Below are 25,987 nucleotides of genomic sequence, written 5' to 3' on the forward strand. Positions count from 1 at the left end.
ACCACCCATGTCTCTGCGCGGCCTCAGCACGGCCACGGCAGCTATCCGACCTGCTGTCCGCCCGGCAGTTCGCCCCACAATCTGCGCCCGAGCGTTCTCGCAATCAACCCGACTTGACGCCCTTCCCCGCTCCGCGATCCCGACAGGAAAGAGCGGGGCCAGCGGCGCCTCAGGCAGCAGCGGACCGAAGGGGAGCGGCGAGTCGGACTCGCGGCGGCGCGCGACGCGCATCCAGAAGACGATCATGTGGGCGTCCCTCCTGCCCATTATCGGGTACTGGTTCTTCCCGCAGCGGCGGGTCCTGAACCCAGCGCAGTACTCGGAGCACACGATCGACAGCGTGCAGCTCCTGTCGCCGCGGCATGCCGAGCTCTCTGTGCGCCTCCTGCCGCAGGAGACGCGGCAGTTCGGCAAGGGGGCCTTCCCCTTCCCCTACGTCGGGTACACGGGGAGCATCTACTCCGTCTCGCCGCAGATGTACGAGGCCCTCGTGGCGCAGACGCAGGACGAGACGCCCGACGACGGATCAGTCGTCGTGCAGCACGTCATGCTGCGCAACCCCGACATTCAGATCGAGCGGCACTACACGCCCGTCAACGACGTGGCGCGCGACGGACGCATGAACCTCGTCGTCAAGAAGGTGCGCAATGGCGAGCTTGGCCGGATGGTGTTTGGGCTCAAGAAGGGAGACCAGGCCGGATTCCGCGGACCCATCACCACGTTCTCGATTAAGCCCGACGAGTACGACACGGTCGTCATGGTCTCCACTGGCACGGCTGTTGCACCCTTCCTCCAGCTCCTGGACAAGGCCAAGGTCGGAAACACCAAGTACAAGCTCCTCCAGGCACAGGCTCCTGAGCGGGACGACTGGAGCGCAAAGCTCATCAAGAAGCACCAGCAGAAGTACGGTGACAAGCTTGACGTCAACCGCATTCCGCAGGGAGAGGTGCAGAAGGAGGACATTGCCGATGCGCTCGCCGACGCCGGCCGGGTGTGCGTCCTCGTCTGCCTGCCGCCGAAGCTCATGGGCCCATTCTGTGGTCCCCTCACACCGACGCTCGAGCAGGGTCCCCTGACCGGCACGCTGAAGGAGCTGGGTCTCAACTCGAAACAGGTCTGGAAGCTCGAGTGAGCTCATCCCAACCTCAAAATAGAACTATAGATGATTGTGCATGCCTTATTGTTGTTATATGCAGGGTATTGTATCTAGATCGTGTCGTTTCAAGTACAACTGGTTCCTTCGCTCCGTCATCCGTTAGGTCGTTGCTTCGTTCGGGGTGCCAGGCAGTGGCGGCAGGTGCAGCTCCTTCGATGCCGATTCTGGCGGCGCCGTCTGCTCCGGCTTCTCGGTGAGAGGGTCGCTGACCGCCGATTCAGACTCCAAGGGCTCCTTCTCGTTCAGCTCCAGATCGCTCACTTTCTCGTCGATGTCTCCCTCGTCAACAACGACGGGCGGGATCTTCGCCATGGCATCGAGGTATCGCGCCGAAGTCTGATGTCAGTTCAGCTTATCGGATATGAAACTCACCTCCAAATTCTGTCCAGCTGAGGCGGCCTTCAAAACCTGCCATGTGGTGCGCTCGTGGAGCAAGCGTCGGTAAGAGCGTGTGTAGAAAGTGTTGATGGCGTCCAGCGGCCACTCCTTCGGCGCCATGTCCAGCACCTCCTTGACGTCGAGATGGACGCCTTGGGCAGACAGGAGCTGCTGCGCCCGGGCAGCACCGTCCGAAATACCAGTCGTCTTCTTGCCTCGCGGAGCAGGCGTGCGCATGTAGGCACGCAAAAGCTCGACGACCAACTTGTGCTGCGTTTGCGCGTCAACAGGCGGGCGATCACCAGTGTACAAGTCGGTCCACGCCGCGAGCGACGGCATCTTGGAAGCAATGACGTGCGCAACTTTAGGCGGCACGATCTCTCCACCCTGCGTGCAGTACGTCTGCGCAGACATGGGGTCGGCGAGCTCAGAGGCGAGCACTCTCATGGCTCCCTCATGACGGCCAAGCCTGCCGAGGACAATCGCCCGCTCCAGCGTCAGCGACGGGCATTCCTCGAGACGAGCGAGGGTAATGTTCAAGTTGTAATGTGTGCTAGTCTGCAGGAACAGCATCAGCTTGAGTCGGAAGGACTTGAACGGCGTTTCCGGAGCAATGTCGGCAAAGAAGACCGCGTAGGCTTGCGAGCCTGCCTGAAGTCGGTACTCGGCGTCTAATGTCAGCTCCCACTCCATTACGCGAAGCTCACCAAGTTCCTCTAAATGATACTTGATACCGTCATCCTTAAGCAGCTCCTCAACACTGTCCAACAGCCACTTCAACAGAGCCTCGTGAAGCTCAGGATCGGTCGACTTCTTGTCGATGACGACGTGCTCCAGGTATCGGTTGGCAGCGTCCTGGTTGACGGCGGTAATATCTTGCACAATCTGCGCATCGTCGGTATTGAGTTTCGTTCCCTTTGAAAGGAGGAGCTTTCATTAGCTTGGGGTCCTCCAGATAGCTCACGTTCAGGCCCTTATCGGCATCGCGGCGAATCAGCCATAGGATGTAGTCTCGAAGCTGCTCCGGATCATCGATGCTATTGAGATGCTGAACTAGCTCCCCGACAGGGTCGGGACACAGCGGGTCGGGAGTGGGATCCTCTGCAATTCTAATGTCAGTCTTGACTCAGTGGGATAACTCACTCCTTGAGAAGCTCTAGCACACGGTCGATGCGGCCCTGCTGTAACAGCACGGTGCAGAGAATATACTTCCGCTTGTACAAGAACGGCTCCAGCTCCGAAAAGACAACCTCGTTGACAGACCCAAGGAGCGAAAGGAGTTCGTCGGTGGTACCGTCCTCAGCCAGCAGCTTCGCGAGCGTCGTATCCACGACCATGTCTACTTTGCGGGCATCGATGGTCGACGAGGCGCCCTTGTTCAACCGGGTGTTTCTGGTTTTCTTGAGGAAATCCATGAAGACCTCCTTGGCACTGTCATACAGCGCATCGTTCACCCCAGAGTCGATCGTGCCACCCTCTGCACTCCGAGCAATGAAGTCGGCAACTGACCGGTGAGCTTGAGGACTGAGAAGCGAAAGCCTACGACTCACTGATGTCTTCAATGGTACTCATGTTCTCCAATGTGGACCGCAGGCCGTCAAAGATCTCGACCTCCTCTGCAGTTCCGATCAACTTCCCCTTATACCTCGGGAATATCCGAACGAGGAGACGGGGGTCTATCTTCGCTCGGAGGAAATAGTCCTCGGCCCTTTCGAAGACGGTCTCGAAGAGAAGATGGAAAGCAAGATAGCCATGGAGCAGCTTCATGGTCAATGTGTGTGTCGCCTGATGTCAGCTGAAGGTCAGGCGTCCCTAAGCTCACCTTGTCGGCTTCAATTTCTCCGCGCCTTCCCTTCCGGCGCTCGTCGTCCACGAGGGACATCGCCTCGTCCATCCTCCGCTCCGCGCATAGCTGTTCAAGCCGAACGACCGCTGGCGTCGGAGTGAGGCCGCAAACCGAGTGAGGGCCGATCAACAGAGTCTCAGCGATAGCAGATGAGAACTGGGAGCCTCTGGCAGCCCCCGCCTGTGACAGCAGCGAGGAGTTCTTGGGAGCAACGATCGGCTGTCGTTGGAACTTGGGTGACGACGGCGGGGTAAGACCTGATCCAGCCTCTGGCTCCTCAGTTGGAGGCTCAGCGCGCTGAATCTCCGGCCGAGTAGTAACGTTAGGCGGAGTCTCTGATCTGGGGTCCGGGGACCTGACGCTTCCGGCTGGGCTCTTGTCCGTGAGCGAGGGCGTCAGCTTGCCGCTGAGCAAAGTGAACGGCGAAGTCGATAGCCGTTCGTCGCGAATGACGTCGCGGATCGAGATACCGTATGGGGAATAGCTGAGCGAACGGATACCGAGCGCAGGGTCGAGTGCTATCGTCTGTGCCGGCTGTTCAAGGTCATTCAAAGAGTGAACGCTAATTGTGTTATTGCGGAGAAGGGCAATGATGAAACCAGACTCCACGGCTGAACGTCAGTCTTCCTCCGATCCAAACCAACTCACTGATCGAGGTGGGATGACTCTGCCACTCGATGGTACCTCTTTCTGGATCACCTTGTCCATTCAGAAACACTCCCATGGTGTTGGCGCCAGTGTAACTCGTGACCAGGAACTGGTTTTCCCCAGGGATCACAACCACATTCGGATTCGGCGTCCAATTTTCTTCTTCCGGCGGAACCTGCATGACTGGCAGAACTTCCGTCATAGAGGCATCGGAGATGTCGATCAGGCTGTACGTAAGCCCGCCTCCTTCTGAAGGGGCAGCCACGCAAAGGACGGTTGAGAAAAAGGCGTGATAGCGTGGAGGCGCCGGAAGCGGAATCTCCTTCATGAGCATCATTCGCGAGCCAAGTCGATAGATGGCTAGGCCCTTGCGTCGGACGACGACCACCGTCATGTCCGTGACTCCGTCTCCATCCTTTCCCGCGAGATCAAGCTCGTCGTCATTAAGGACGATGGAAACGACGCCTCGAATGGGAGTAATGACGCTCGGAGGCAGCGGCTCCAGATTCGGAAGACTCAGCGGGTGCAGGATGCCCTCAGCAAGGACGAGTGCCCGCGACACCTTAGGCAGGAGCATGATCTTGCTGATAGGTCGTCGCGGGTTCACAGTTTGCTTATGCCGAAGCTTCCAGCCGCGGTTCTGGCGTGAGCTGTGTAGACGCAGAACATGACCCACCTCGCTGGTGCCGGGCGAACCGTCGTACACCCACCACTCCAGTACGCCATCCGAGCCGCCGACGTAAAGGTTGTTGGAGTAGCCTTCGACACATCGGACCTCGGGCTTGTGCTCTTCGGGGCTTGTCGGTGCCGTCCGGTTGGGGGAGCTAGACTGAGGTGCACCTGCCTTCTGCGGGGACGATGAGAGCGGGGTGCTGTCGCCTGATGACGGAGATGCGCGGTGGGTAACGCCAGCCGCGAGTTGGGAGACTGACGAGAATAAGTTGCTGGCTACTGTGTGAGCCGTCGTTTGCGTTGGCGAGGCTGTGGATCAGCGATTGCTCCAGTCGACCAACTCACATGACGTGAGATCGAGCAGATCATGAGAGACGAAGATGTCGGAGAGCACCGGTTGGATCTGGAAGGGATCCCCTTGGGACGACATGTCGCCAAAGTTCGTTTCGGGTGTGATCTCGAAGACGTCGTCAAAGTCAATGCGCTGCAAGGAATCAAGAGAGGATGAAGGATGCAACAGAGATCGAGCTCACGCCACGCCCATCAACGTCACCGCTTGAGCCCAGGCGCTTGTCGGTCGTCTAAGGCTTGGGCGCCGGTCAGGGGCGCTGATAAGAGCGGGGTAGAGGTGGAGGCCACGTGGGTTTTATGACGTGTACGCCAAAAGTTGCCGCTCGTCATGAGATTTCTGGAGCCCAGAATTATCTCGCGCGGAAGGCAATAACATAGGAAGTCTTGGGATCTCCAGCTTATAACTCTACACACACTCAAACTAGACGAAAAGCAGCTAGACAGACAAAATGAGCGACCCCCGTTTTGCTCGACTACAGACAGACCCGCGCTTCAGGCGCCCCAAACAGAAGCAGCTCAAAACCGAAATCGACGACCGTTTCAAGGATGTGCTGTCCGAAGACTTCGGCAAGATCAAGGGCAAAGGTGAGCAGGGCAAAATTTCGACAGGAATACAGAAGCTGATGTCAGCTCGCGTTGACAAACGTGGACGCGCCCTTGCCTCGACCAGCGGTGCGGACGAGATGAAGCGATTCTACCGTCTCAAGTCCCCGGAGGGAGATGAGGAGGAGAAGAAGCCAATCGACTACGCCCGTGGAGAAGGTTACCTTTCTTCTTCCGGATCTGAAGATGAGGACAGCGAGGACGAGGAGTCCGAGATTGAGGAGGACGTCATCGAGATTGGTGGCAAGCAGCGGTTACGGCCACATCAGCTTCAGGCCGACAGTGAATCTGACTCGGACGACGACCAGCTGAAGGTCGACCTATCCGAGGACGAGGGAGGCATCAACCTTGACGAGGACGAAGAGGAGGATGAGGAGGAGGAGGACGAAGGGCCCGGCGTTGACCCCACGACGCGTCTCGCTGCCGTCAACCTCGACTGGGACAACATGCGCGCCGACGACCTGTTCATTCTGTTCAACTCGTTCCTGACGCCCGTCGTTCGCAAGGGCGAGGCCGCTCCTCCGCCGCCCGGCAAGCTTCTCAGCGTGAAAATTTACCCTTCGGAGTTCGGCAAGCAGCGCATGGCCAAGGAGGATGCGGCCGGACCGGGCGGAGGTATCTTCAAGGTCGCCGAGAAGAAGAAGAGCAAGACGCCTCAGCGTAAGCATAAGCCCGAGAGCTCGGATGAGGAAGACAGTGACGACGAGGAGGACGAGGAGATGAGCGAGGACGAAGAGGGCTCCGACGACGAGGAACTGGAGGACGACGGGTTGGACGCCGAAATCGACAATCTCGAGATCGTGTCCGACGTGGAGTCCGTCAACGGGGAGGAGGACATTGACATGGACAAGCTCCGCCAGTACCAGCTCGAGCGACTCCGTTACTACTACGCCATCGCGACGTTCTCGACTGTTGAGGCTGCCCAAGCCGTCCACGATGAGCTGAATGGTTCCGAGTTCGAGCGCACCGCCAACATCCTCGATCTCAGCTACGTGCCCGAGGACATGACCTTCGCCGAGGACGAGGTCCACGATGAGGCCACGAAGGAGTCCAAGTCCTACAAGGGCAACGACTTCGTGACCGACGCTCTGCGCCACTCCAAGGTGAAGCTCACCTGGGACCAGGACGACCCGAACCGTGCCAAGATGACGCGCCGTGCTCTCACGCGTGAGGAGATCGAGGACGCGGACTTTGGCAATCTCGTCGCCGCCTCAAGTGACGAGGAAGTCGAGGAGGAGGAGCCCGAGGACGAGATGCCCGCCGAGAAGAAGTCGAAGAAGGCCAAGGCCAAGGAGCGCAAGGAGAAGCTGCGCTCGCTACTGCTGCAGGCCGATGACGAAAACGGCGACATCTGGGGTAAGCAGGGCACTGCCTGGCAGGAGGAGCTTGCGGACATCAAGGGCGACAAGGCGGCGAAGGAGGAGGCTGTCGAGATTACTTTCAAGCCCGGACTCAGCAAGGATGCCGAGGACGAGAACCTGACGAGTCTCGAGCGGTATAAGCTCCGCATGAAGGAGAAGAAGCGGGAGAAGAAGGAGAAGATGGAGCTGAAGCGTGCCGAGAAGGACGACGGCAAGAAGTCCAAGCCCAAGGACGACTTCTTCGGCGACAGTGACTCGGAGAGCGAGGTCGAGGTCGAGACCAAGCCCAAGAAGGGCAAGGAGGCCAAGGGCAAGTCCAAGGCCAAGGCTGAGAAACCCGTCGAGGACGACGACAACGGCATGGACGGTATCGTTGAGGACGACGTCCACCACCACTTCAGCATGAAGGACGTTCTCGCCGCTGAGAAGGAGAAGAAGGCCGGCAAGAAGCGCAGCAGAAAACGCAAGGGCAAGGCTGGACCTGACCACGTCCCCGAGCTTGGTCCCGATGGCTTCAAGGTCGACGTTTCCGATCCCCGTTTCTCTGCCATGTACTCTGAGCCCGCGTTCGCCCTCGACCCGACACACTCCAAGTTCACGGATATCCCGGCGAACCGTGAGATCCTCAAGAAGACCCGTGAGGCCCACTCTGCTGCTCGAGGAGGAGCGGCCAACGGCACCGACGGAGGGGAGAGCAAGGGTCTCGGCGACCTCGTTCAGAGCGTCAAGCGCAAGGCCGAGGGAAGCGGAAGGCATCGTAAGCGCTCAAGAAAGTAGATTAGATGCGTGTAGGAACTCTATCATGTACATTTATTTCACAATTGTGGTATGGCTTCTAAACTTATCAGCTCGACGAGGGAGCGGTCTCCTCTCCCTCTGGGGTCGGTTCTCGATGCAGGGTATCGACCAAATCCTTGTCCTTCCGGACATAACACAGCAGTGCGGGGCTCACTCCCTGCGCTGATTTGTCGCAGAAGACATCGCCAGACGGCACCTCCTTCACGGTGTCGTCCGAGTAGTAGAAGAACTTGTTGCCGTCCTTGGGAAGATCCGCCTGATACGTCCAGTAGTGGCCGCCAGTTCCGGTTCCTCCGTGCACGAACACGGAAACCAGCTCGTACTCGACCGAATTACATTCGGCCCAAATTGCCTCCAGTTCCTCCTTCGCGCGAGGCATCGCAGCCTCCAGCGCGGCAATTTCGGCGTCGGCATCCTCGCCCTCCTTCGCGAGCGCATCGAGAAGATCCTGAGTGATATCCTCCGAAGTCAAGTCGACGTCGCCATCGTCCGACTGCTCAGAGAGGGCTTTCGCCGTCTGCTCGGTGGCCAGAGCATCACGAATGAAGCGGAAGGTGTCAGGGATCGACATAGGCTTGTGGTTCTTCAGCTCGTGGCGACGAGTCCTCATCCTCATGATCTCGCGAGTCAGCGCGATCGAACGCTCACGCTTTGCTGGGTCGGCATTGGCTAAGAACCGATCCATGGCCAAGCATCGCTCAAACGGCACGTGGGTGTTGATCTTGACTTGCCGTCCCTTGACGGGATCGTACTGCGACCGACGCATCTGGATGTAGAGCACTGGCGGAAGCTTCTCGACGAGGTCCATCTTGAAGCCCTTCTTGCCATCGTACTCGATCTCGGCCCCTCCAAGATACAACTCGCTGAGACAGTCGTACAGATCCTTGCCGTCCTCTTCAACACCAATGATAGGGTGCACGAACACAGACTCAACGGGAGGGTGAGCCTTATCGGGAGTACCGTCGGCATTGTGCAAAAGCATTTGCTGTTGGAACTTGGATGAGAACAATCTGGAACGTCAGTTCGAAGCTCCATGGAACCAGCCTACTCTTTGATCAGATTTGCGCCCTTGGAATCACCGTCAGTGGGCTTATCGAACGCATATTCCAGCTGCGCCAGAACGTTGATCAGAATCTCGGCGGCGTCCTGCTGCAGACCTGTCCTGTTAGCTTGGCAACGGATGTCCAATGCTCACCAAACTTCTCAGCCGCAACGAGAGCCATGGACTTCCTCCGCGGAGGGAGAGGAGGAGGGGGAGCTGTTGGGGGCGCCAGCTCTTCGGTGGCACGGGCTTCCTTGACAGGAGAAGCTGGTGCCTCGTCAGAAACGCCTTGGGGTCTCGATAACGGTGACGCGAGATCAAGCTGAGATAGATCCGCCGCAGGAGCTGTGAGCTCGCTGTCCTCGCGATCGCGACCGTTGACTGGGCCGCTCTGGGAGCGCGTCGGAGTCGAAGGGCCCGAGTCTTCAAGATCGATCAAGTTGTCAGACATGCCCGTTGGGCGGCGCGGGCGCTCTTCAGAGCTGCCAAACACTGAGTCTCGGTCTTCGCTGGCGCGCTTGCCCAACACGGATCCTCGGCGCTCAGACCAAAGCGGCGTCGTCGTGGAGGGCGGAGACTCTGCTAAGACGGGAGTGTTCGGAACGGTGTCGTTTGCGGTCGCTGCTCCAGACGAGCCGGGTGACGAGATCGGCGACAACACTGTGGGAAGCGAGTCGATTGTGACCCGATTCTTCACAGGGGGCAGGATTGAGTCCTTCCTCTCTGACACTAGATCGATGGGCAGAATTGCAAGCCGTGCCAGTTCCTCTCGGGGAGTGACAGCTGCGTTGGTGGTCTTGTACATCTCGTTGAAGAGCTCTCGCAGAAGAATGACGACTACATGTTAGCTTCCAACAAACAGCTCCACGCTCGATCACTCACAGTGCTTTGACGTCTGCAGTTTGACTTTCCTCTCGGCCGCGTTCTCAGACTCGCCGGATGCGTCCGACGCTGGTGAGGAACCGTCGTCCGTGAAGGTCATGACAGCATCTCGGACAGGTTTCAGTGCGTAGAGAAGCTGTAGAACCGAATTGAGATAGCACGTGTTGCCGATGTTGCGCAACCCCACCGGGATGTCCAATCGTGGCGGTGGTTGGAACTCAGAGACTGGCGTCAGAGACAGCTATGATGATTGACTCACTGTCTTTTCCCTCGAGATATGCGCGAAGCGCTGGCCGCTCTTCGCCAGGGGCGGTGGCGATCACCGAGATGGCTCGACGGTAATGGTCACTGCGAGACGGTCGATCTTGGATCCAGGTCTCGTATTGCCTGACGTCAGCCATCACCATGCTTGGCGTCTTTTGACACGGCGACACTCACAAAATGAGGAGCTCATCGTCGATGTTGCTATCCCGGCTGAGTCCAAACTCCTTGTACGCATCGTCCAGGGAGAGGAAGGCTTCTCCAGAACGCCCCAGCTCCATAAGCTGCTCGTTGTTTCGCTCTTGTCCGATCAGAAGAAGCGCACGGCTCAGCTCAGCGCGAGATGTGGAATCGAACACCTTGTTCATTGCTTCACGATGCTGTGACAAGATGTAGTCAATCGGAATGTCTTCTCGAGGCACCGCGATCGCCTCGACCTCATTTCGTCCGAGGCCGATCTTCTCATACGCTGAGTCCAGGTCATCTGTCGTTAGTGGTGTCCGTAACACAGGCTGAGACGCACTTATTGTATAACGATCAAGTGATTTCTCCGTAGCGACCTTGATCTGCAGTGTTTCGTGACCGGGGACCAGAACATGAGACAGCCGCGTCAGGGCGCCCAAATATATGGGACAGTTGGCGAGATCATCTGAGACTTGCAAGTCGTATGCCTCTGCGACAGTGGACGGTGTATCGTATCGGGACACTCCAAGAACATGCAGTGCAGCCTCATTATCGAGAGAGTATGGCGGATACACTACAGTCAGTTCAACGCATGAGTGGACACCTACGCTCAGGAATTTGAATGACGTGCAAGAACCCCTCTAGAATTTCGCCCAGAGTTTGACCTCGCACGAAGAGCTTCGATTCCATAGGGGACCAGCCTGCAGCCGCTGCAGAGTCAGCGTTGAACCTTCCCGTCCGCTCACCAGCTCGTGTACGATAGTCCATGAGTCCGAGAGAGATCTCAACCCAAGCTCGTGCGAGATACCGATTCATGTGGCGAACGTCTTCCGCAGATGCGTCGCTGGGGTTGAGAGGCCCAACGAGATACCCATCGTCGTTCTGCTTGCAAATGAAGCCTAGTCGATAGAGAAGGTGGGATCTGGTTTGCCGTCAGCTCTCTGCGGTGATGAAGATAACGTACGATATCAGTGACGCGCCAATTTGCTTGCTGAACGTCTTGCTATCAAGCTTGAAGCAGCCGCGTTGGTTGCGGAACAGAGGGTTTTGAAGGAGCCTGAGACTGTTAGATTGGACTAGAAGACGAACTTACGTGAGCAGCAGATTCCACGCCGTGACCACACTGTCATCACCGGTGGCCCCGACGTTCGGGTTGTCCTTCTTCTCTGCAATGAAACCCTTCACGAGTCCGATCGGTATTTGGCCGGAAACTGGGCCCTTGTCCACAAATATCCAGACATCCGATGCGCAGCTGACATAGAGCACGGCGTTGCGATTACTGTCATGAACATACCGAGTCAAGTCGGGAGGAGACTCTCCGTAGCTTCGGTCGTGGGCAGAGAAGGCGTCTAGATGTGAGGGGACCTTCACCCGCTCCAGTCGGTGCTCCTTCGTGGCTGGGATGAGGCCCTCAAAGGCATGAAGATGGTGAGCAGTCTTCTCTGCCGTGGATCGGGACTCCTCCAAGCTCTCAAACCTCTTCATCGTCTCCTGCCTGTGCGTGCGCGCAGCGTCCTTCTCCTCTGGTGTCCGGAAACTGGCAGTCTTATCCCACTCCTCCAAAGAGGGAACGGTGGGTAAGTCACCCTTACCGACGAGCACATGGATCCAACCCCAACACTGGGGGCAGAAGTACCAGTTCTGATGATCCTCCTTCCCTCCCGGTAGAGACTCCCACACGTCGTCCAAAGTGAAGGGGGGAGGCATCTCGGGCTCGGAGTCCTCGGCAGCTGTCATCGGTTCAACGGACTTGAGCGGAGTGGCTGGGCTACTAGGCGACTTCGGTTCCTTAGGCCGGGGCAGGTCGTCGATCAGCGGCCGCCAGAGCTTGTGGGGATGGATCTGATCCAACCAGAGTTTTGGTAGGACACCTGGGCTGATCTGTGGACGTCGGGGCACGTCCGGCACGGAAGGCATGGTGGCCATGCTTGGATCGATATCCATCTTCGAGTCACTCCTGCTGATCGGCGGCACAGCACCGTATGACCAGTTAGTGTCCCATTCAGACTGCGGAATATCGTCGTCTCCCAAATGCTCGGCCAGAACGCCAGGTGGAAGGTTCGAGTCGTTCGGTTCAACATAGTGCTCCACGACCGCCTCCGGTGACCGGTACTCGTAGGGGGGAAGAGCGTCGCCGGAAGTCGGTCCCGAAGCAGAAGTCGAAGGACGACTGACTGCGCCGCCAGAGATTAGCGTGGGCGCAGGTGACTGGTTTCCAGAGACGACCGTGCTCGGGGCGCTGTCGACCGAGGACAATGTCGAGGTCGATGCTGCCGCAGCGTCATACGGTGGGAGCGGAGAAGAGGTCGCATTTCCAGCAGTGTCCGAGTGGCTCGTACGGCGCAAGCCTCCTGTGGGAAGAGGCGGCAAGGGACGCCTAGACGCTGATGAAGATGGGCGGGAACTTGCAACTGACTGCTGAGAGACCGACGCCACCGACTCACGTCTGGAGGGCGCCGAGGTCGGGGAGACCGTTGATGACCTTCTCGATGGCGGGGACATGGGCTGGTCTGACCCGCCTGGCGCGTTGTGAGCCATGGTCCGCCGCTACTCAACGTCGATCAGAGGGCGATGTTCAGTGTCGGATTCGGGGTTGATGAGGGCGTGATGGTTGCTGGTGCTCTCCTGCTGGGACCCAGGACGGGAGTAGCGGAGTGCAAGAGGGCGATGGTCGAAAGGCCTCAACCGGCCGTTTATAAGGTCTCCAGGTCTGGCGATTCTAGAGTTACGCGTCGTTGATGGAGGTGTGAACGCGGTGTGGTCGGGCACTGATACAATAATGGACCGCTTTGTCAGTTGTCGCAGTCTCAGCGTCACTGTCGTCACCACATTGCCGCTCAGGCGTCCGCGTCCATTCGGTCATTTCCACGGATCCAATCCCACGTGGCATGATCTCCATCATTTCTGTTCCTCAACACTCGATCTCCGGCCTCCATTCCTGGGTTGGGCCTGAGCAACGGCATTGAGGCTTTGTCCGTTCTTTGTTCAACACTTGCATCCACCGACGAGTACCACTCGATCTCGAAGACCGGATCAACGCAAAAATGGGAAAGCGCGGAGCCGACGACCAGCTCACGAAGGACGATGTCTCGTCAGGCGATGAGGTAGACGTACGTCCACCTCCAGAAGATTCACGCACTAACTACAGCCCGGCGTTCGCACGGCGGCTCTCGCTCCTGTAGAGGGACGCAAGTGAGTACTCCCAATTTCTGACTGGAAGATCTCTGCTGACACGGCAGGATTCGCGGCATGCCAAAGCGAAAGGGATTGGCAGCGGTAAGTGTAGGGAGCTCTTTTATTGTTGTGGCATGTCATGGAGTCTTACAATTCAGGCTGCTCCAGCACCTGCCCCTCCGGCAGCTGGCGCTTCAGGAGGGTTCTCGTTCGGTTCATCATCAGCTACGCCGGCATTTGGTGGCTTTGGAGCCAGTTCATCTGCTGGTGCTGCTGCTCCGGCTTCCTCTTCGCCTTTTGGAGGGTTCTCCTTCGGCAAGCCTGCTTCGAGTGATGCTCAGCCATCCGCATCCTCGTCTACCCCTGCCCCGTCGGCTCCTTTCGGTGGATTCTCTTTCGGAGCGAAGCCAGCGGACTCGTCGAAAGACACACCGGCGGCGGCACCCGCTCCTGCGGCCCCCAAGCCGGCGTTCGGCGGATTCTCGTTTGGACAGAAGAATGGCGAGTCATCAACTGCGTCCACCTCGACTCCTGCTGCGCCGGCAGCCGAGTCTTCTTCCTCTGGTGCCTCGTCCGCTCCCCCGAAGCCATTCGGTGGATTCTCGTTCGGTGCGCCAAAGACGACACCGGCTGCGACTCAGCGAGTACCGGCGTCAAAGGGGCCTGCCCCCGCTGCTCCCGCGGCCTCCATCGCGCGCGCTACCTCAGGCTCTGGCCCATCCCAGCAGAAGCCTCCTGACTCGCGTGAAGTGTCCTACTACACCTCGCTCCGTGGCTTGAACGCGTCCTTCCTTTCGTTCTTATCCAACTCTCTGAACACGAACGAGTTCTTGGATCTGACGACGGTCGTGCCGGATCTGCTGTCGCAGTATGAGAAGTACCTTCAGGATGCGGAAAAGAAGGCGGGATGGAAGCCGGAACCTGCCCCTGCGGTGACCAAGTCCAACGGCGGCTCTCTGGCCGCGCCGTCAACGTCCGCCGCCAAGCCTCCTTCCTTCTCCGCCCCTGCTCCCCAGACGACGGCGCCTGCGGCCACTGCCCCTGCAGCGACGCCGAAGAAGTCCTCGGACGCTGTGAACAAGATCGTCGCCGACGTTCTTGCTGAGGACGACAAGATGGAGGGAGAGAAGAAGGATGACGACAAGAAGGACGAGAAGAAAGATGAGACGCCGAAATTCTCGTTCGGCTCCAAGCCCGCTTCCGGTGGGCTCTTCTCCTTTGCCCCATCTGGACCGCTGGCTGCGACGACGCCAGAGAGCAAGAAGTTCACCTCTACATCGACCGAGCCTCCAGCCAAGCTTGGCAAGTTTGGACCTGACGGCACGACGCCTCAGCTGCCCTTCGGCGGAGCAAAGGGTTCGTCAAGCCCCGCGCCGGCTTCGAAGGGATTCAGCTTTGGTGCTTCTTCGTCGTCTTCGCCATCGTTCAGCTTCGGGGCGTCCGGATCACCTACAAAGGAGAAGGAGGGAGCCTCCTCGTCGGCGCCGTCCTTCTCCTTTGGCACTTCCCCGTCAAAGACCGATGACGCCGGCAAGTCTGCGCCTTCCTTCTCCTTTGGCAGTACCTCCACTCCTTCGGGAGACTCTGGAGCGTCAAAACCTGCCTTCTCGTTTGGAACGACCTCGGCCCAACCTGCCGCTGGAGCCGCCAAGCCGTTCTCCTTTGGATCCACCGCCCCCTCTTCTTCTGGCTTCTCCTTTGGGGCTCCGGCGTCTTCTGCCTCGACGCCGGCGGCCTCCTCCTCAACAACACCGGCACCTGCCGAGGGTGAGGCGCAGGATGCCGAGCCGTCGAAGAACCTGGCCGAGGCGAGCGGAGCGGGTGAGGAGGACGAGGAGACGGTGAAGGAGCAGCGCGGCAAGCTGCACAAGCTCGAGGACGGAAAGTACACCGTCGTCGGTCTGGGACAGTTCAAGCTGAAGCACAACACGAAGACGGACAAGCGACGTCTCCTGATGCGTGCCGACGGAAGCGGCGCAGTGGTCTTTGTGAGTTGAAGCTACTATTGCGTGGACGGAAGCTGACAGATCAGAACATGATGCTGCACAAGGCGTTCAAGCCGACGGTCGATGGCAACAACATCAAGTTCCCCGGCTTCGACAACGAGGGCAACATGAAGCCATACCTCCTGAAGGTCAAGACGAAGGATGTCGCCGAGGAGCTGGCCAAGACGCTGACGGACGAGGCTGCCAAGTGCTAGTGGCTGTAATCGGGTAGAGCATATGGAGCATGTACGCATTGTCTGGGTATCCTGCCGCCGGAGATCTTTCTCGACCGACGCATGCTCAATTGGACTGAGAGGCTCAAAGCAGGCTCAAAGCAAACCAAGGAGTTTGAAGCTTACTCCTCGTTTCTCCTAGTGTAGCATCCATGGTCATGTGCGTTTCGGAAGGTCTCGTCGCAATCAGTGGTCATAATGGATGGCTCAATGGGTGGGAGTCTGAACAGTGGGATGAAATGCTCACCCACTCGAGCTCCTCTGGCCACAGATGGGCTGGCCGGGGCTGATTAAACTGGGCGACATGGCTTATGGCGTTTTGAATTACTGAATTGACGCTCACACCATCGTTTACCCAAGTTACCCACACGCCCAGGCCCAAACCGCAGGAGCGCAGGAGGGTAACCAGTAGTGTGGGTGCACGGTTCCTATACGTTCCTGGTGAATCCTGGAGATGGCTAGGCACGGTGGACGTGCAGGGCAAGCAGGGTTGCAATCTAAAAGTGTCCACTCATGCGAGCAGTGCACTGCACCGCAAGCCCGAAGCCATGCTCTTGAGCTCGTGACTTGACGACCCCGAGGGCGAGAGGACTCCGAGTATCCCGAAAGCGGCGGTCATGGCTCGGCGAGACGGGCGAGGATGAGAGTTTCGCTGGGAGTCGGCGTCGGTAGCGGCCGCTTCCACCCAGGTCCTCTCCCGATCCACCACTACTCGCCAGGATATAGGGTTGAAGTTGACGAGTGTATGACTCCTTTGCACCACTCCAACGACTATAATAGCACCGCCGCACCGCTGGCTCCGTCGCCTTCTCCATAGTCCGGGTCCGAAGGAGTACGACGGGACCGCTAGTTGTTTGGCATGTTTGGAGCCACGCTCTTTGTTTACATCTGTCTCATGCATGCAACGGTGGCCCCGGGCGGGTTCGCGGATCGCACGGCGGATCCAGCGGAAGTGGATGGAGAGTATGATACCAAGTAGTCCAAGACGACTGCCCATCAGAAACAGATGGCCAGACGGGGTGAGGGGTGAGGGGTATGAGAGGGGTTGAGTGGGAGAGTGAGATGCAAGTGGCTTGGGCGAGGGCTGTCTGGCTGCCAGGGCCGAGGATTGAAACGTGCACTCGAGGACCTGGACCCTTAGATAGTGACGCAACGTCGCTCTTCTCTCTCGGCATTTCGACGAGCCCTTAAGCCATCCCTTGCTGCCTGGAGCTGCCCCTCCTGGAGCTTGTCGTCGAGCTGGTTGGTACTCGGCGGACATTGCTCGCCCTGCTCTCCTTGATCGTCCCTTGTCTACCCCTTTCCCACGTATCACACTGACGCACCAGAACGAAGGGAAGCCGACCCCTCCCCGCGGCCGTTCGAGTGTCGTGCGTTCCCAATCTCTTGTGCACCGTCCTGGCGTCCAACCACAATGCAGCCAGCCCCGCTGCCCCCGTGCCAAGTCGAGCAGTGCTTGCTGGCGTAGCTGGCGTCTCTGGCGTCGTCCTCGCTCCTGCGATCCTGGCAATCTGGCAATCCTGGCATTCGATGCTGTGCCCGTCCCTGGCGATTGTCGCTCGTCGCTCGGTCCTGCACGATCCTGCGTCTCCTGCGTCTCCTGCGGTCAGGCGTACATACGTTTCTAGGTTCAAAGGCTAAGGGCTCGCCGCACTCAGCCCAGCGGCCAGCGGCCACCCACCGCACCAGCGCACCGACCGATTGCTAGCCTGCCTGCCTCCCTGCTCCCTGTCCGCTGCATGCAATGACACAACGACCGACCGAATCTTGTTGCAACCGTCCCTCCACACTTCCTCTTTGCACACTCCTCATCGGCGCAAACTACACACCTGCGAAAAGCACTCGCGGAGACGTGCTTCATGGTGCTGTCCGCTGTCCGCCCACCGCTCCGCCTGGACTGAAGACTCACCGACTTTGCACTAGCGCCTTTTTCCGACTGTTCGATTACCCTCGCCTCCACTGAAAAAGTAATATAACCTCGACCCCCCTTCGGCCCAGTCGAAAGTGCGCGCGCCCGGAACCCCACTGGTCTCGCTTCTCACTTCCATTCCAAGTGCGATTTCTGTGATTCTCCTCCCCACCATCACCGGTGCACCTTCCGGCGTCGGGCCAGCTCGCTCAGCTCGCAACGCGCATCGAGGAGTATGCGGGCGACCCTCTTCGTAGGCCTCCTGGCCGCGGCGGTCACGCAATTCCAGCTCGCTTACGCTACCATTTACGTCGCCGAGTGGACAAGCTGTCTCAAGCACTACTCACCGGTCGCCCCAGAGAACGAGCAGCTCAAGGCCGAGCAAGTCTACGCCGAAATCGTTCCCTCCAAGGACACGGCGTCTCGCAATCTCGCCGATGACCATGACACGCTCCGCCTGGACGTTGTGGGGACCCTGGGCTCCAAGTTGAACGGTTACAACGAGTCCAACAATCGTGTCGGTGAGTCCCACTCCCGTGGATCTGTGTGAACATTCCCCAGCTAGAAGCGGTAGTGCAATCCACACCACCCACACTTTGCCTCTAGTGTGTCAAACTAATGCATAGCTACCTTGTTCGTCGAGACATACGAAGCCGGCGTCAAGCAGTGGACGACAGCCTCATGGGTGTGCGCTTCCATGTGGCCGGGCAAGCTGCCCAAGCCCTACCCGCTCGAGAACGCAGCGACGTACTGCCCGATCGACGCCGGACCGTTCGGCCTCAACGTCACCGTCCCGCTCTACAACGTGCATGCGCTGACGACGCTCTCAACCCGCATCCGCATCGTGGACACCCGCGACTTCCCGCTCACGCAGACGCTCGGCTGCTACAATGTCCGCGTCACGCCATATGAGGCCGAGTCATGGCCATACCGGCTGTTCCTCTGGTTCCCCGCTGCGCTCGCTATCGGCTACTTCATCGTGACCTGGGCCGCCCGCTTCGCCGCCGGCTGGGTCATCGGCGTCGACCGTGCCGGCACTGGAAGGCGTGAGACGGCCATGATCAAGTGGGCGACCATGCTTATCAGTGGACTTAGCGGCGAGCGCTTCAGTGTTAGTGCGGCGCTGATCCGCTTCGTGACCCCCGGACTCCGCGATATCATCTACCACATCCAGTTCGTCACCATGCTCGGCATGCTCGCCGTTCACTGGCCCAAGTTCTTCTACCCCATCGTCGGCAAGAGCGCCTGGGCTGATCTTGTGTGGAGTGAGTTAAGAGGCCCTCACATCTAACTGACGTCGCAGACACTACGCTTGTCGCGAACAGCTTCCAAAGCGTCTACCCGCCGAACAACTTTACGGCCGACCCGGCTCTGGCGGCTCAGATCAACGACCCGAAGTACCCGCTTTACCTGAACAACTCTGCTCCGGACCATATTCTCGACCTTAAGGGCTCAAAGGACGGCATGGAATCGTTCGCGCGTGTTGTGGGCCTGTACCCGCAGGACCTGTTTGGCACCTGCCTTGCTCTGTTCCTCTGCCTCGCGGCTGGAATCATCGTCGTGCACCTGTTCCTCTGGCTCGCGCACCTCCTCACCGAGTTCTTCGGCAAGAGCAACAAGGCCGACCAAGCTGCCCGAGCGCTGTACCGCAACAGCCTGCAGAGCACCGCCGCGACCTCTGCTAGCAGCAAGGAGTGGCTCGACAGCCGGCGATCGCAGTCGACCGACTACGCGAATCTGAATCTGCCCGAAGCGTATCACACACAGGCCCAGGCCCAGCCCCGCGCGATCCCCGTGAAGAAGCTCAGCGCCCCCTCCAAGTGGCATCGTATCCGGACCCGCTTCTCACTCAGGGGCGAGGCCGGTGCCTTCCACTTTGCGGCGCTGTACGGCAACCTGCTCCGGCTGCTGTTCTCGTTCCACTTCCCCATCACGGCGTTCTCGATGTACCAGCTCACGCTGACGCATGCCTCGGTCGTTTCTCGAGTGTTTGCGGGCCTCGCGTTCGGATTCATCTCGATCCTCCTCCCGGCTGCGATCATGTACAAGATTTCGCGCACGCCGACCCGAAAACTGTATGACGCCGCGCGCACGTTACTGTCCCTCGGGACAGTGTACAACGAGTACGAGCAGGAGAAGCAGATGTACCGCGTCTTGCCTCTCCTGGCGAGTCTCGTGTCCGGCATTGCAATCGGTGCTGGCCAGGATAGCGGCCTGGCCCAAGCCATCGTCATCGTGGTCGTTGAGATCTGCACCTTCCTTGCGACAACGTTCTGGTCCCCGTGGGCACAGGGAGCGAGCATGGGTGCCCCGATCACGGTCATCTCGATCGCGCGTATCGCCTCTGTCGTTCTTGCGATCGTCTGCTCGCACGCCGTGCACCTCGATGAGGTTTCGCGCGAGTGGTTAGCTTACATCGTGCTCCTGATCCAGGCTATCGTGTTCGTCTTCTTCGCCCTCATGCTCATCACGAAGATTACGGAAGGTCTCATCCGCCTCTTCGGACGCGCGCCCTTCGACGAGTCAAAGCACCCTATTGACGGCGGTATCTTCGCTGCCATCATGGATCTGGACATGTTCAACGGCGACCGCGGAGGCAAGGCGGCCGAGCGTCGTCGTCGCAAGCAGGACTCGCAGGCCCTGCAGCAGAACGTCAACATGGCCGGATCCCTCACGACGCAGATGATTCTCGACCGACACTCGCGCGGTGTTGATCGCGAGGGCTATCCTATCTTATCGCCCGCCAGCGACTCGGAGCATCGTGGCGCGTACCTTCCCGTCCCAGGCAAGGGTGCTAGTAGCGTTAGCGTCAACTCCTCGGACGAGAGCCGCGTCATGGAGAGCCGCATCATGGACGCCTGGAAGCCGCGCACGTCGTACGAGACGACGCACTACAACGACGTTGTGCCGCCGCAATCGCCGCCGGCGGAGGAGAAGAGCGAGATGCTCATGTCGCCGCGACAAGTTGAGCGCCAGTTCCGCAGCGCCTCGCCGCCCGACATTTACGTCACGGGAGCGTCGGTCTCCTCACGCGACGACTGGCGAGGACACGGACGAACGCAGTCTTCTCCTCAAGTCCTCGAGGGCGGAAGCAACAGCCAGGCGTCGTCCCCCGGACACCCGACGTTCCGATCACTGTCGACATCCCCGCGCCCTCTGGACAGCTACCCGCCATCATTCGATGCACAGGGTGCTTACCACCCGCAGCTGAACGAGCGCAACCGCCCGCCGCCACTAACGATCCCGGGTCGCCGCAACAGCTTGAACGAGATCCCGGCCGACACGGGACGAGGCAAGAAGCGACGATCATGGTTCGGGCGGTCAGGACGCAACAATTCCGAGGACTCGGACGACGACGACGACTTTGTGGACGACGACTGGCCCGAGCCGCAGGAGCCCGCGCGCAGCTGGCGCAACATCTTCCGCAAGCGGCGCACGCTCGATGACCGGGAACGAGACGAGAACTCGGCACGCAAGGCGGCGCAGGTCAACAAGAACGCCGCCCAGCTGGCTGGTATCGCGACCCCAGCGTCTGCGACATCGACGAGTACGGCTGCGACTGGCACCGGGTTCCGCGTACACCACAAGCGTCCGACCCATCAGCAGCGCTCGAGCGCCGAGCCTCTTCTCCTCTCGGCGCGTCCGGAGCCGCGCGAGGGCCGCTCCCGCCCCGAGTCGCAGGCGACCGAGCCGCCCACACCCATGTCGCTCAATACGCCCATGGTCCCCACCGACGGCAGCTTCCGCGTCGTGCGGCCGCGCCAAACGCCGCAGGTCTCCGAGCCCGCTGCCGTGCACCACGGCGAGGTCTCGTACAACCCCTCGGGCTACACGCCCAACATGTTTGTGCCTCTCAAGGACGATGACTAGATACACGGAACGATTTCTTAACAGCAAACTTTACATCTCCTTCATGCCCCACCCCCACGCCCCACACCAACACAATACTCCGCATCTTCTGCTCGCAAACGATCAAGCTCACTCATCTGTTCTCGTTCATTTCTCCGACTTGTATCAAATCAAAACGTAGTGGTCTTCCGATTCTGTCAAATCATAGCATGGATGCATCGTGGTTAACGCTTATATCTGCACTGCTTCTTGGTCAGCCTGGATCTGGTGGCTGCCTCTTTGCCTGGGGTTGCTGACAGAATGCGATCGGATCGGACAGGCAGGTCCGGTGGTGGCGCCCAGTCTGGAGCAAAAGTGATGTAGGAGGCGTTCTCACACGACCACCTATCGGGCCGAATGCTTCTTCCCCACTCTGCACCGCAGGTGCATCTTACGTGCTTGCGTGCTGCCGGATGTACGAGGGAATCGAGTGTAAGCATACAGCTGTACCCTAGACGTTCCTGCATCCACTAGCGCCCTGCTTACACACGATGATGTGTGCATAGGGTGTGGACGGTCAGCGAAAGTGCCATACCTCGGAGCAATGAGAGCGATGAGCGACCATGTGACGTCAACGGATGTTTCTCACATCGAAGGCGTGTTATGGCCGATCCGCACTGAACTGATAAAGCGGCCTTCCTTCCCCAACTTGACTTCCCACACTTGTCAACAACACAGCAAACATGTCGAAGAAGCCTGGTGAGTCCGTCAACGACGAGCAGCAAGGTGCTCTTGCTCTACACCGCAGCCTGCTCCCCATGGGCACTGGCAGGACGGATGTCATGGGGTCAATGACGGCTACGGATGCCTTCCCTCTCCCTGTTCTCGAGTCTTCCCTGGTATTCTCTCCATCACGGGACAGTGGCCAAGGCTCAGTCATCCGCTGCCTCTCGTACCTGAAGTCCATGCAGCTGACAGCAGTTCTATACTCTTTCGGTGGCTCCGCCTGGGCCCAGGTCCCCCGCCTCGCCATTGTCGAGGGCGGCTACGCCGACGGCGACATTGAGATCAAGGAGGTGAACCTCGCCGAGGGCGCAAACTTCAACCCCGAGTACCTCAAGATCAACGCGCAAGGTACCGTCCCCGCGCTCGTCGACGAGAAGGGCCATAAGTGAGTCACGCGGGCCTTCCCCACTTCGTCCTTCCTTCTGCGCTAAGCTGGGCTTTTAGCTTTCATCTTGTAGGATTTACAGCTAACAGCAGGTACGATTCTAGCACCACTGCGACGCAGCAGATCTCGAAGCATGCGCCCAAGCCGCCCAAGACTGCGTCGAGCGAGCACCACGAGCTTAAGAAGTTCATCGAGACCGTTCACCTCGACAGCCACGACCCTAACGACCTCTTCATTCTCCCCACGAGCGAGCAGGACCGCAAGACTAAGGGGGAGGGCATGGTCGGTGGATTCCTGAAGGGCCGCCAGGATGCGCTTGACAAGTGAGTGCTGGTCCCAGGCCGCTTTTCAGCTAATTTCTTGAACTTCATGAGCTGACACCCCAGGTACTCCACTTCTGCTCCCGACGACGTCAAGGAGTTCTTGAAGCAGAAGCAGACGGCGAACAAGCAGATCCTGGACTTCATGACGGGCTCTCCTTCGCAGGAGGAGCAGACCAAGATTTACCAGAAGGCGAACGAGGAGTGGCGTTCGGCCGGCGAGCTGCTCCGCGGCCAGGCGCACCACCTGCTCAAGAAGGCAGGCCAGGGCAAGTTCCTCGGCGGCGACGACGAGCCCAACGAGGCCGACTTCCACTTCGTCACGTGGCTTGCGCGCATCGCGTCCAACGCGGGTGCTTCTCCCGGCGCTCCTGGCAAGGATATCCTGCACCTCATCTCGGTCAAGGCCGAGGGAGGCGAGATCCCCGCCCTCATCGGCGAATACTGGGACCAGTGGAGGCAGCGCCCTTCGTTCAGCAAGGTCGGCCTCAAGTAATGGTTTAGCCGTGATCTATCATTCCCAGGGACATCGGCGCCCGAAAGAGCATAAGTGGAGATGTATCAGAAGTGACTTGTGAAGCTGCTGCATGTGTACTAAGCGCCCTCGTTCGCTTGCCTATTTCGGCGCCCATCTCAAGGTTTCGTGCGATCTCGGCCTTTGCTTTTGGGGAGCGCTCAGTCAGCAGTCCGTGAAGATCCATGAGACGACTAGTTGCTTGCATTGAAAAGAGTGACTTTCAGAGTTACCGACTGATATCGGGTATTTGATAAACGCCGCAGGGCGGCGCACATGCCGGCCCCGGTGTCATAGCGGAGGCAGATGGTGTGACCGCCCCTTCGCTCATATCCGCCTCCATTAGCCCCAAATAGCTCCATGGCGCCATCGATTGGCTTGTTTTATCAGCCCCTCGTTTGGACTTCTTCGGGTGGCCAATTCGACTCTTGATAACGACCTATCTGCCCACCGACGACTCTACATCTTTACACTTTGCGAACCACTGAGCTCTTCGAGTTCAGCACCAGCCTGCTTGCGGAATGGGGACCTTTGATTTCTGGCACGTCGCCAGCGCGGCCTGCGGCGTCATCTACTTCACAGCGTGGAGTGCGTCCTTCTACCCGCAGCTGATCAAGAACTACAAGCGGAAGAAGTGAGCTCGCCGAAGTTCACCAATAGCTAACAAGCAGCACGCTCGGTCTGTCGCCCGACTTTGTCGTTGTGAACCCGATAGGTTTTTTCTGTCTTGCGCTGTGGAACTGGGGCGCCTACTTCTCCCCGACCGCGCGGCGGGAGTACGCCGAGCGGCACGAGGGGCACTACCCGCAGATCTCGATTTCGGACCTCGTGTTCAGCGCGCACGCCCTGCTCCTCAGCACGATTACGCTCGTCCAGGTCTGGTACTACCACCGCGCGACGCAGAAGTTGAAGACCGGCCCTGCCGCCGGCGAAGTGCGCTGGACGGGGCCGGCGGAGGAGACGCCGCTCCTTTCCGCCGAGGGCGTGGACGACGGCGTGCTCCGCGCGCCGACGACGATGAGTCTGGCCGGCCGCATCTGCCTAGCCCTCATTGCAGTTAGTGCGCTCTGGGAGCTGTCCGCGCTGCATCTCGGCCGCATCCAACTGCTCGACTTCCTATACTATGTCTCCAGCATCAAGCTCGTCATCACGGTCCTGAAATACCTGCCGCAGATGGCGCTGCACTTCTTCATCAAGGACACGAGCGGGTTCAGCATCGGCGCCATCTTCTGCGACTTTACCGGAGGCATGTTCTCGCTCCTCCAGCTCGTCATCCAGGCCGTGTTCATCGATGGCCAGCCCGCTGGTATTTGGGCCAACCCCGCTAAGCTCGGCCTGTCCCTGCTCACGCTCGGGTTCGACCTCATCTTCATGTTCCAGCGTTACGTCCTGTACCCGGTCAACTAGACATAGACTTGGGACTGGTGGTTTGCGGTTGTTGGTATGCATCTTAGAGGAAACTGCTAGAAATAATGACTGGTATACGGTGTGCGTGCGCGACTCAACTAGAGCTGCGACCTCCTCGAGCTGCTCGAGCTGCTGCCCATCAACTCCCTGTTCCCCACTCCTGATCCGGACCCACTCACAGGTCCCAGAAGAGGCCGATGTCACTCTTGTCTCCGAAGCCTGATCCCTCAGCGCCGACCTCGCCGTAAGCCGCGCGCAGGGGGGTCACACTCGTATATCCGTTCTGGAACGCCCACGCGTCAGTGCCCTTGGGGACGTCTTTCGGGTCCGGATTCAGGATCTTCTGGAAGCTCGGCTTGAACTCGAAGCGGAGCTGGCCGTCGTGCCGCTCCGGCTGCGGGCCGCGGTGCTGCGTCGGGTTGTACACGTCGTTGGTGATCTTGTCCGTCTCCTCAAACAGCTTGCCGTACGTGTTGCGGTAGAGCGTCGTGAAGCACACGCGCCGGTTCTCCGGCGCCAGGTGCTCGGGAACAAGGGGAATGTTGACGCTGTACAGCTGCACGGGCCGCTTGTGCTCGGCGTCCTCCCAGCCCCAGTCCTCGAAGAGCCGCCGGCACACCTCGACGGCAATGTCGGCCGCCATCTCCATGCACCCCTCTGGCACTGGGCGCGTCACGACGCCGTACGACACGGCAATGCTCGGCATGTTGTGCACGTGCAGCGAAGCTTGCGACGGAGGTCCCTCGATCGGCACACTCAGTGCTCCGGCGAGCGCAGCGCCGATCGTGCCCGACGACATGGCAAAGGCCGCAGACGAGTTTCGTCCGTCTGCACACATGTCAGCGACCCAGATAAGGGCACAATACTCACGGTTCGGTCCAGAAATCACCAGATCAATCTCCCCCGGGTAGAGGTTGTGCAACGCAATGTTGGTGCAGGTCGCGGGCGTCTGGAAGTCAGTTCTCATTCCGAATCGTAGAACTCACGCCGCCAAGGAGCACCCATTCTGACGTCTCGCCCTCCTTCAGCGGCCTCCGCTTTGTCGTGATCTCGCCCGTCAGTCCGTCCGGTTCTGCTGTTAGCTTGCGCCAGGTACTTGTAGCTCACCTTGCGGATAGAAGAACTGGGCCTCGATGATGCGGTGGATCGCGTACGCCTTGCCGACCCTGCCTGTCAGCTTCATGCACGGAAAGCTGACTCACCAGCTGTTCTGTCCGTCCGGCACCACCACGCGCACGTCCCAACCGAGCTTCTCCCGGAGCAGC

The 25,987-nt window shown here is 59.3% G+C and overlaps 8 protein-coding genes across 8 annotated transcripts; 5 read left to right on the plus strand and 3 right to left on the minus strand.

The window, feature by feature from the left end:
• Positions 1-7: 7 nt before the first annotated feature.
• A1Q1_07242 (uncharacterized protein) lies at positions 8-1,132 on the plus strand (the record flags this gene model as incomplete). The annotated part of the gene is made up of 1 exon (XM_014327478.1): positions 8-1,132. The coding sequence occupies one exon, from the start codon at positions 8-10 to the stop codon at positions 1,130-1,132; it is 1,125 nt and encodes a 374-aa protein (XP_014182953.1).
• A 123-nt stretch (positions 1,133-1,255) lies between these two features.
• On the minus strand, positions 1,256-5,130 carry A1Q1_07243 (uncharacterized protein; the record flags this gene model as incomplete). Its single annotated transcript, XM_014327479.1, has 8 exons — positions 1,256-1,459; positions 1,529-2,449; positions 2,499-2,635; positions 2,700-3,038; positions 3,085-3,295; positions 3,357-3,898; positions 4,029-4,979; positions 5,046-5,130. 8 exons carry the CDS (start codon positions 5,128-5,130, stop codon positions 1,256-1,258), a joined length of 3,390 nt encoding a protein of 1,129 aa, XP_014182954.1.
• A 370-nt stretch (positions 5,131-5,500) lies between these two features.
• Positions 5,501-7,792, plus strand: A1Q1_07244 (uncharacterized protein; the record flags this gene model as incomplete). Its single annotated transcript, XM_014327480.1, has 1 exon — positions 5,501-7,792. One exon carries the CDS (start codon positions 5,501-5,503, stop codon positions 7,790-7,792), a length of 2,292 nt encoding a protein of 763 aa, XP_014182955.1.
• Positions 7,793-7,859: 67 nt separating this feature from the next.
• On the minus strand, positions 7,860-12,719 carry A1Q1_07245 (uncharacterized protein; the record flags this gene model as incomplete). The annotated part of the gene is made up of 11 exons (XM_014327481.1): positions 7,860-8,823; positions 8,862-8,970; positions 9,009-9,692; positions 9,738-9,806; positions 9,997-10,124; positions 10,176-10,467; positions 10,522-10,671; positions 10,790-11,103; positions 11,146-11,184; positions 11,275-11,433; positions 11,476-12,719. 11 exons carry the CDS (start codon positions 12,717-12,719, stop codon positions 7,860-7,862), a joined length of 4,152 nt encoding a protein of 1,383 aa, XP_014182956.1.
• A 711-nt stretch (positions 12,720-13,430) lies between these two features.
• A1Q1_07246 (uncharacterized protein) lies at positions 13,431-15,555 on the plus strand (the record flags this gene model as incomplete). The annotated part of the gene is made up of 3 exons (XM_014327482.1): positions 13,431-13,457; positions 13,514-15,343; positions 15,388-15,555. The coding sequence occupies 3 exons, from the start codon at positions 13,431-13,433 to the stop codon at positions 15,553-15,555; spliced, it is 2,025 nt and encodes a 674-aa protein (XP_014182957.1).
• A 2,162-nt stretch (positions 15,556-17,717) lies between these two features.
• A1Q1_07247 (membrane protein) lies at positions 17,718-21,352 on the plus strand (the record flags this gene model as incomplete). Its single annotated transcript, XM_014327483.1, has 3 exons — positions 17,718-18,003; positions 18,109-18,747; positions 18,786-21,352. The coding sequence occupies 3 exons, from the start codon at positions 17,718-17,720 to the stop codon at positions 21,350-21,352; spliced, it is 3,492 nt and encodes a 1,163-aa protein (XP_014182958.1).
• A 701-nt stretch (positions 21,353-22,053) lies between these two features.
• Positions 22,054-23,297, plus strand: A1Q1_07248 (uncharacterized protein; the record flags this gene model as incomplete). The annotated part of the gene is made up of 3 exons (XM_014327484.1): positions 22,054-22,481; positions 22,541-22,804; positions 22,868-23,297. The coding sequence occupies 3 exons, from the start codon at positions 22,054-22,056 to the stop codon at positions 23,295-23,297; spliced, it is 1,122 nt and encodes a 373-aa protein (XP_014182959.1).
• Positions 23,298-24,356: 1,059 nt separating this feature from the next.
• A1Q1_07249 (uncharacterized protein) lies at positions 24,357-25,689 on the minus strand (the record flags this gene model as incomplete). Its single annotated transcript, XM_014327485.1, has 4 exons — positions 24,357-24,431; positions 24,480-24,729; positions 24,902-25,550; positions 25,593-25,689. 4 exons carry the CDS (start codon positions 25,687-25,689, stop codon positions 24,357-24,359), a joined length of 1,071 nt encoding a protein of 356 aa, XP_014182960.1.
• Positions 25,690-25,987: the final 298 nt, after the last annotated feature.

This window comes from Trichosporon asahii (genome assembly GCF_000293215.1).
Source record: "Trichosporon asahii var. asahii CBS 2479 unplaced genomic scaffold scaffold00009, whole genome shotgun sequence".
Taxonomy (NCBI): Eukaryota; Fungi; Basidiomycota; class Tremellomycetes; order Trichosporonales; family Trichosporonaceae; genus Trichosporon; species Trichosporon asahii.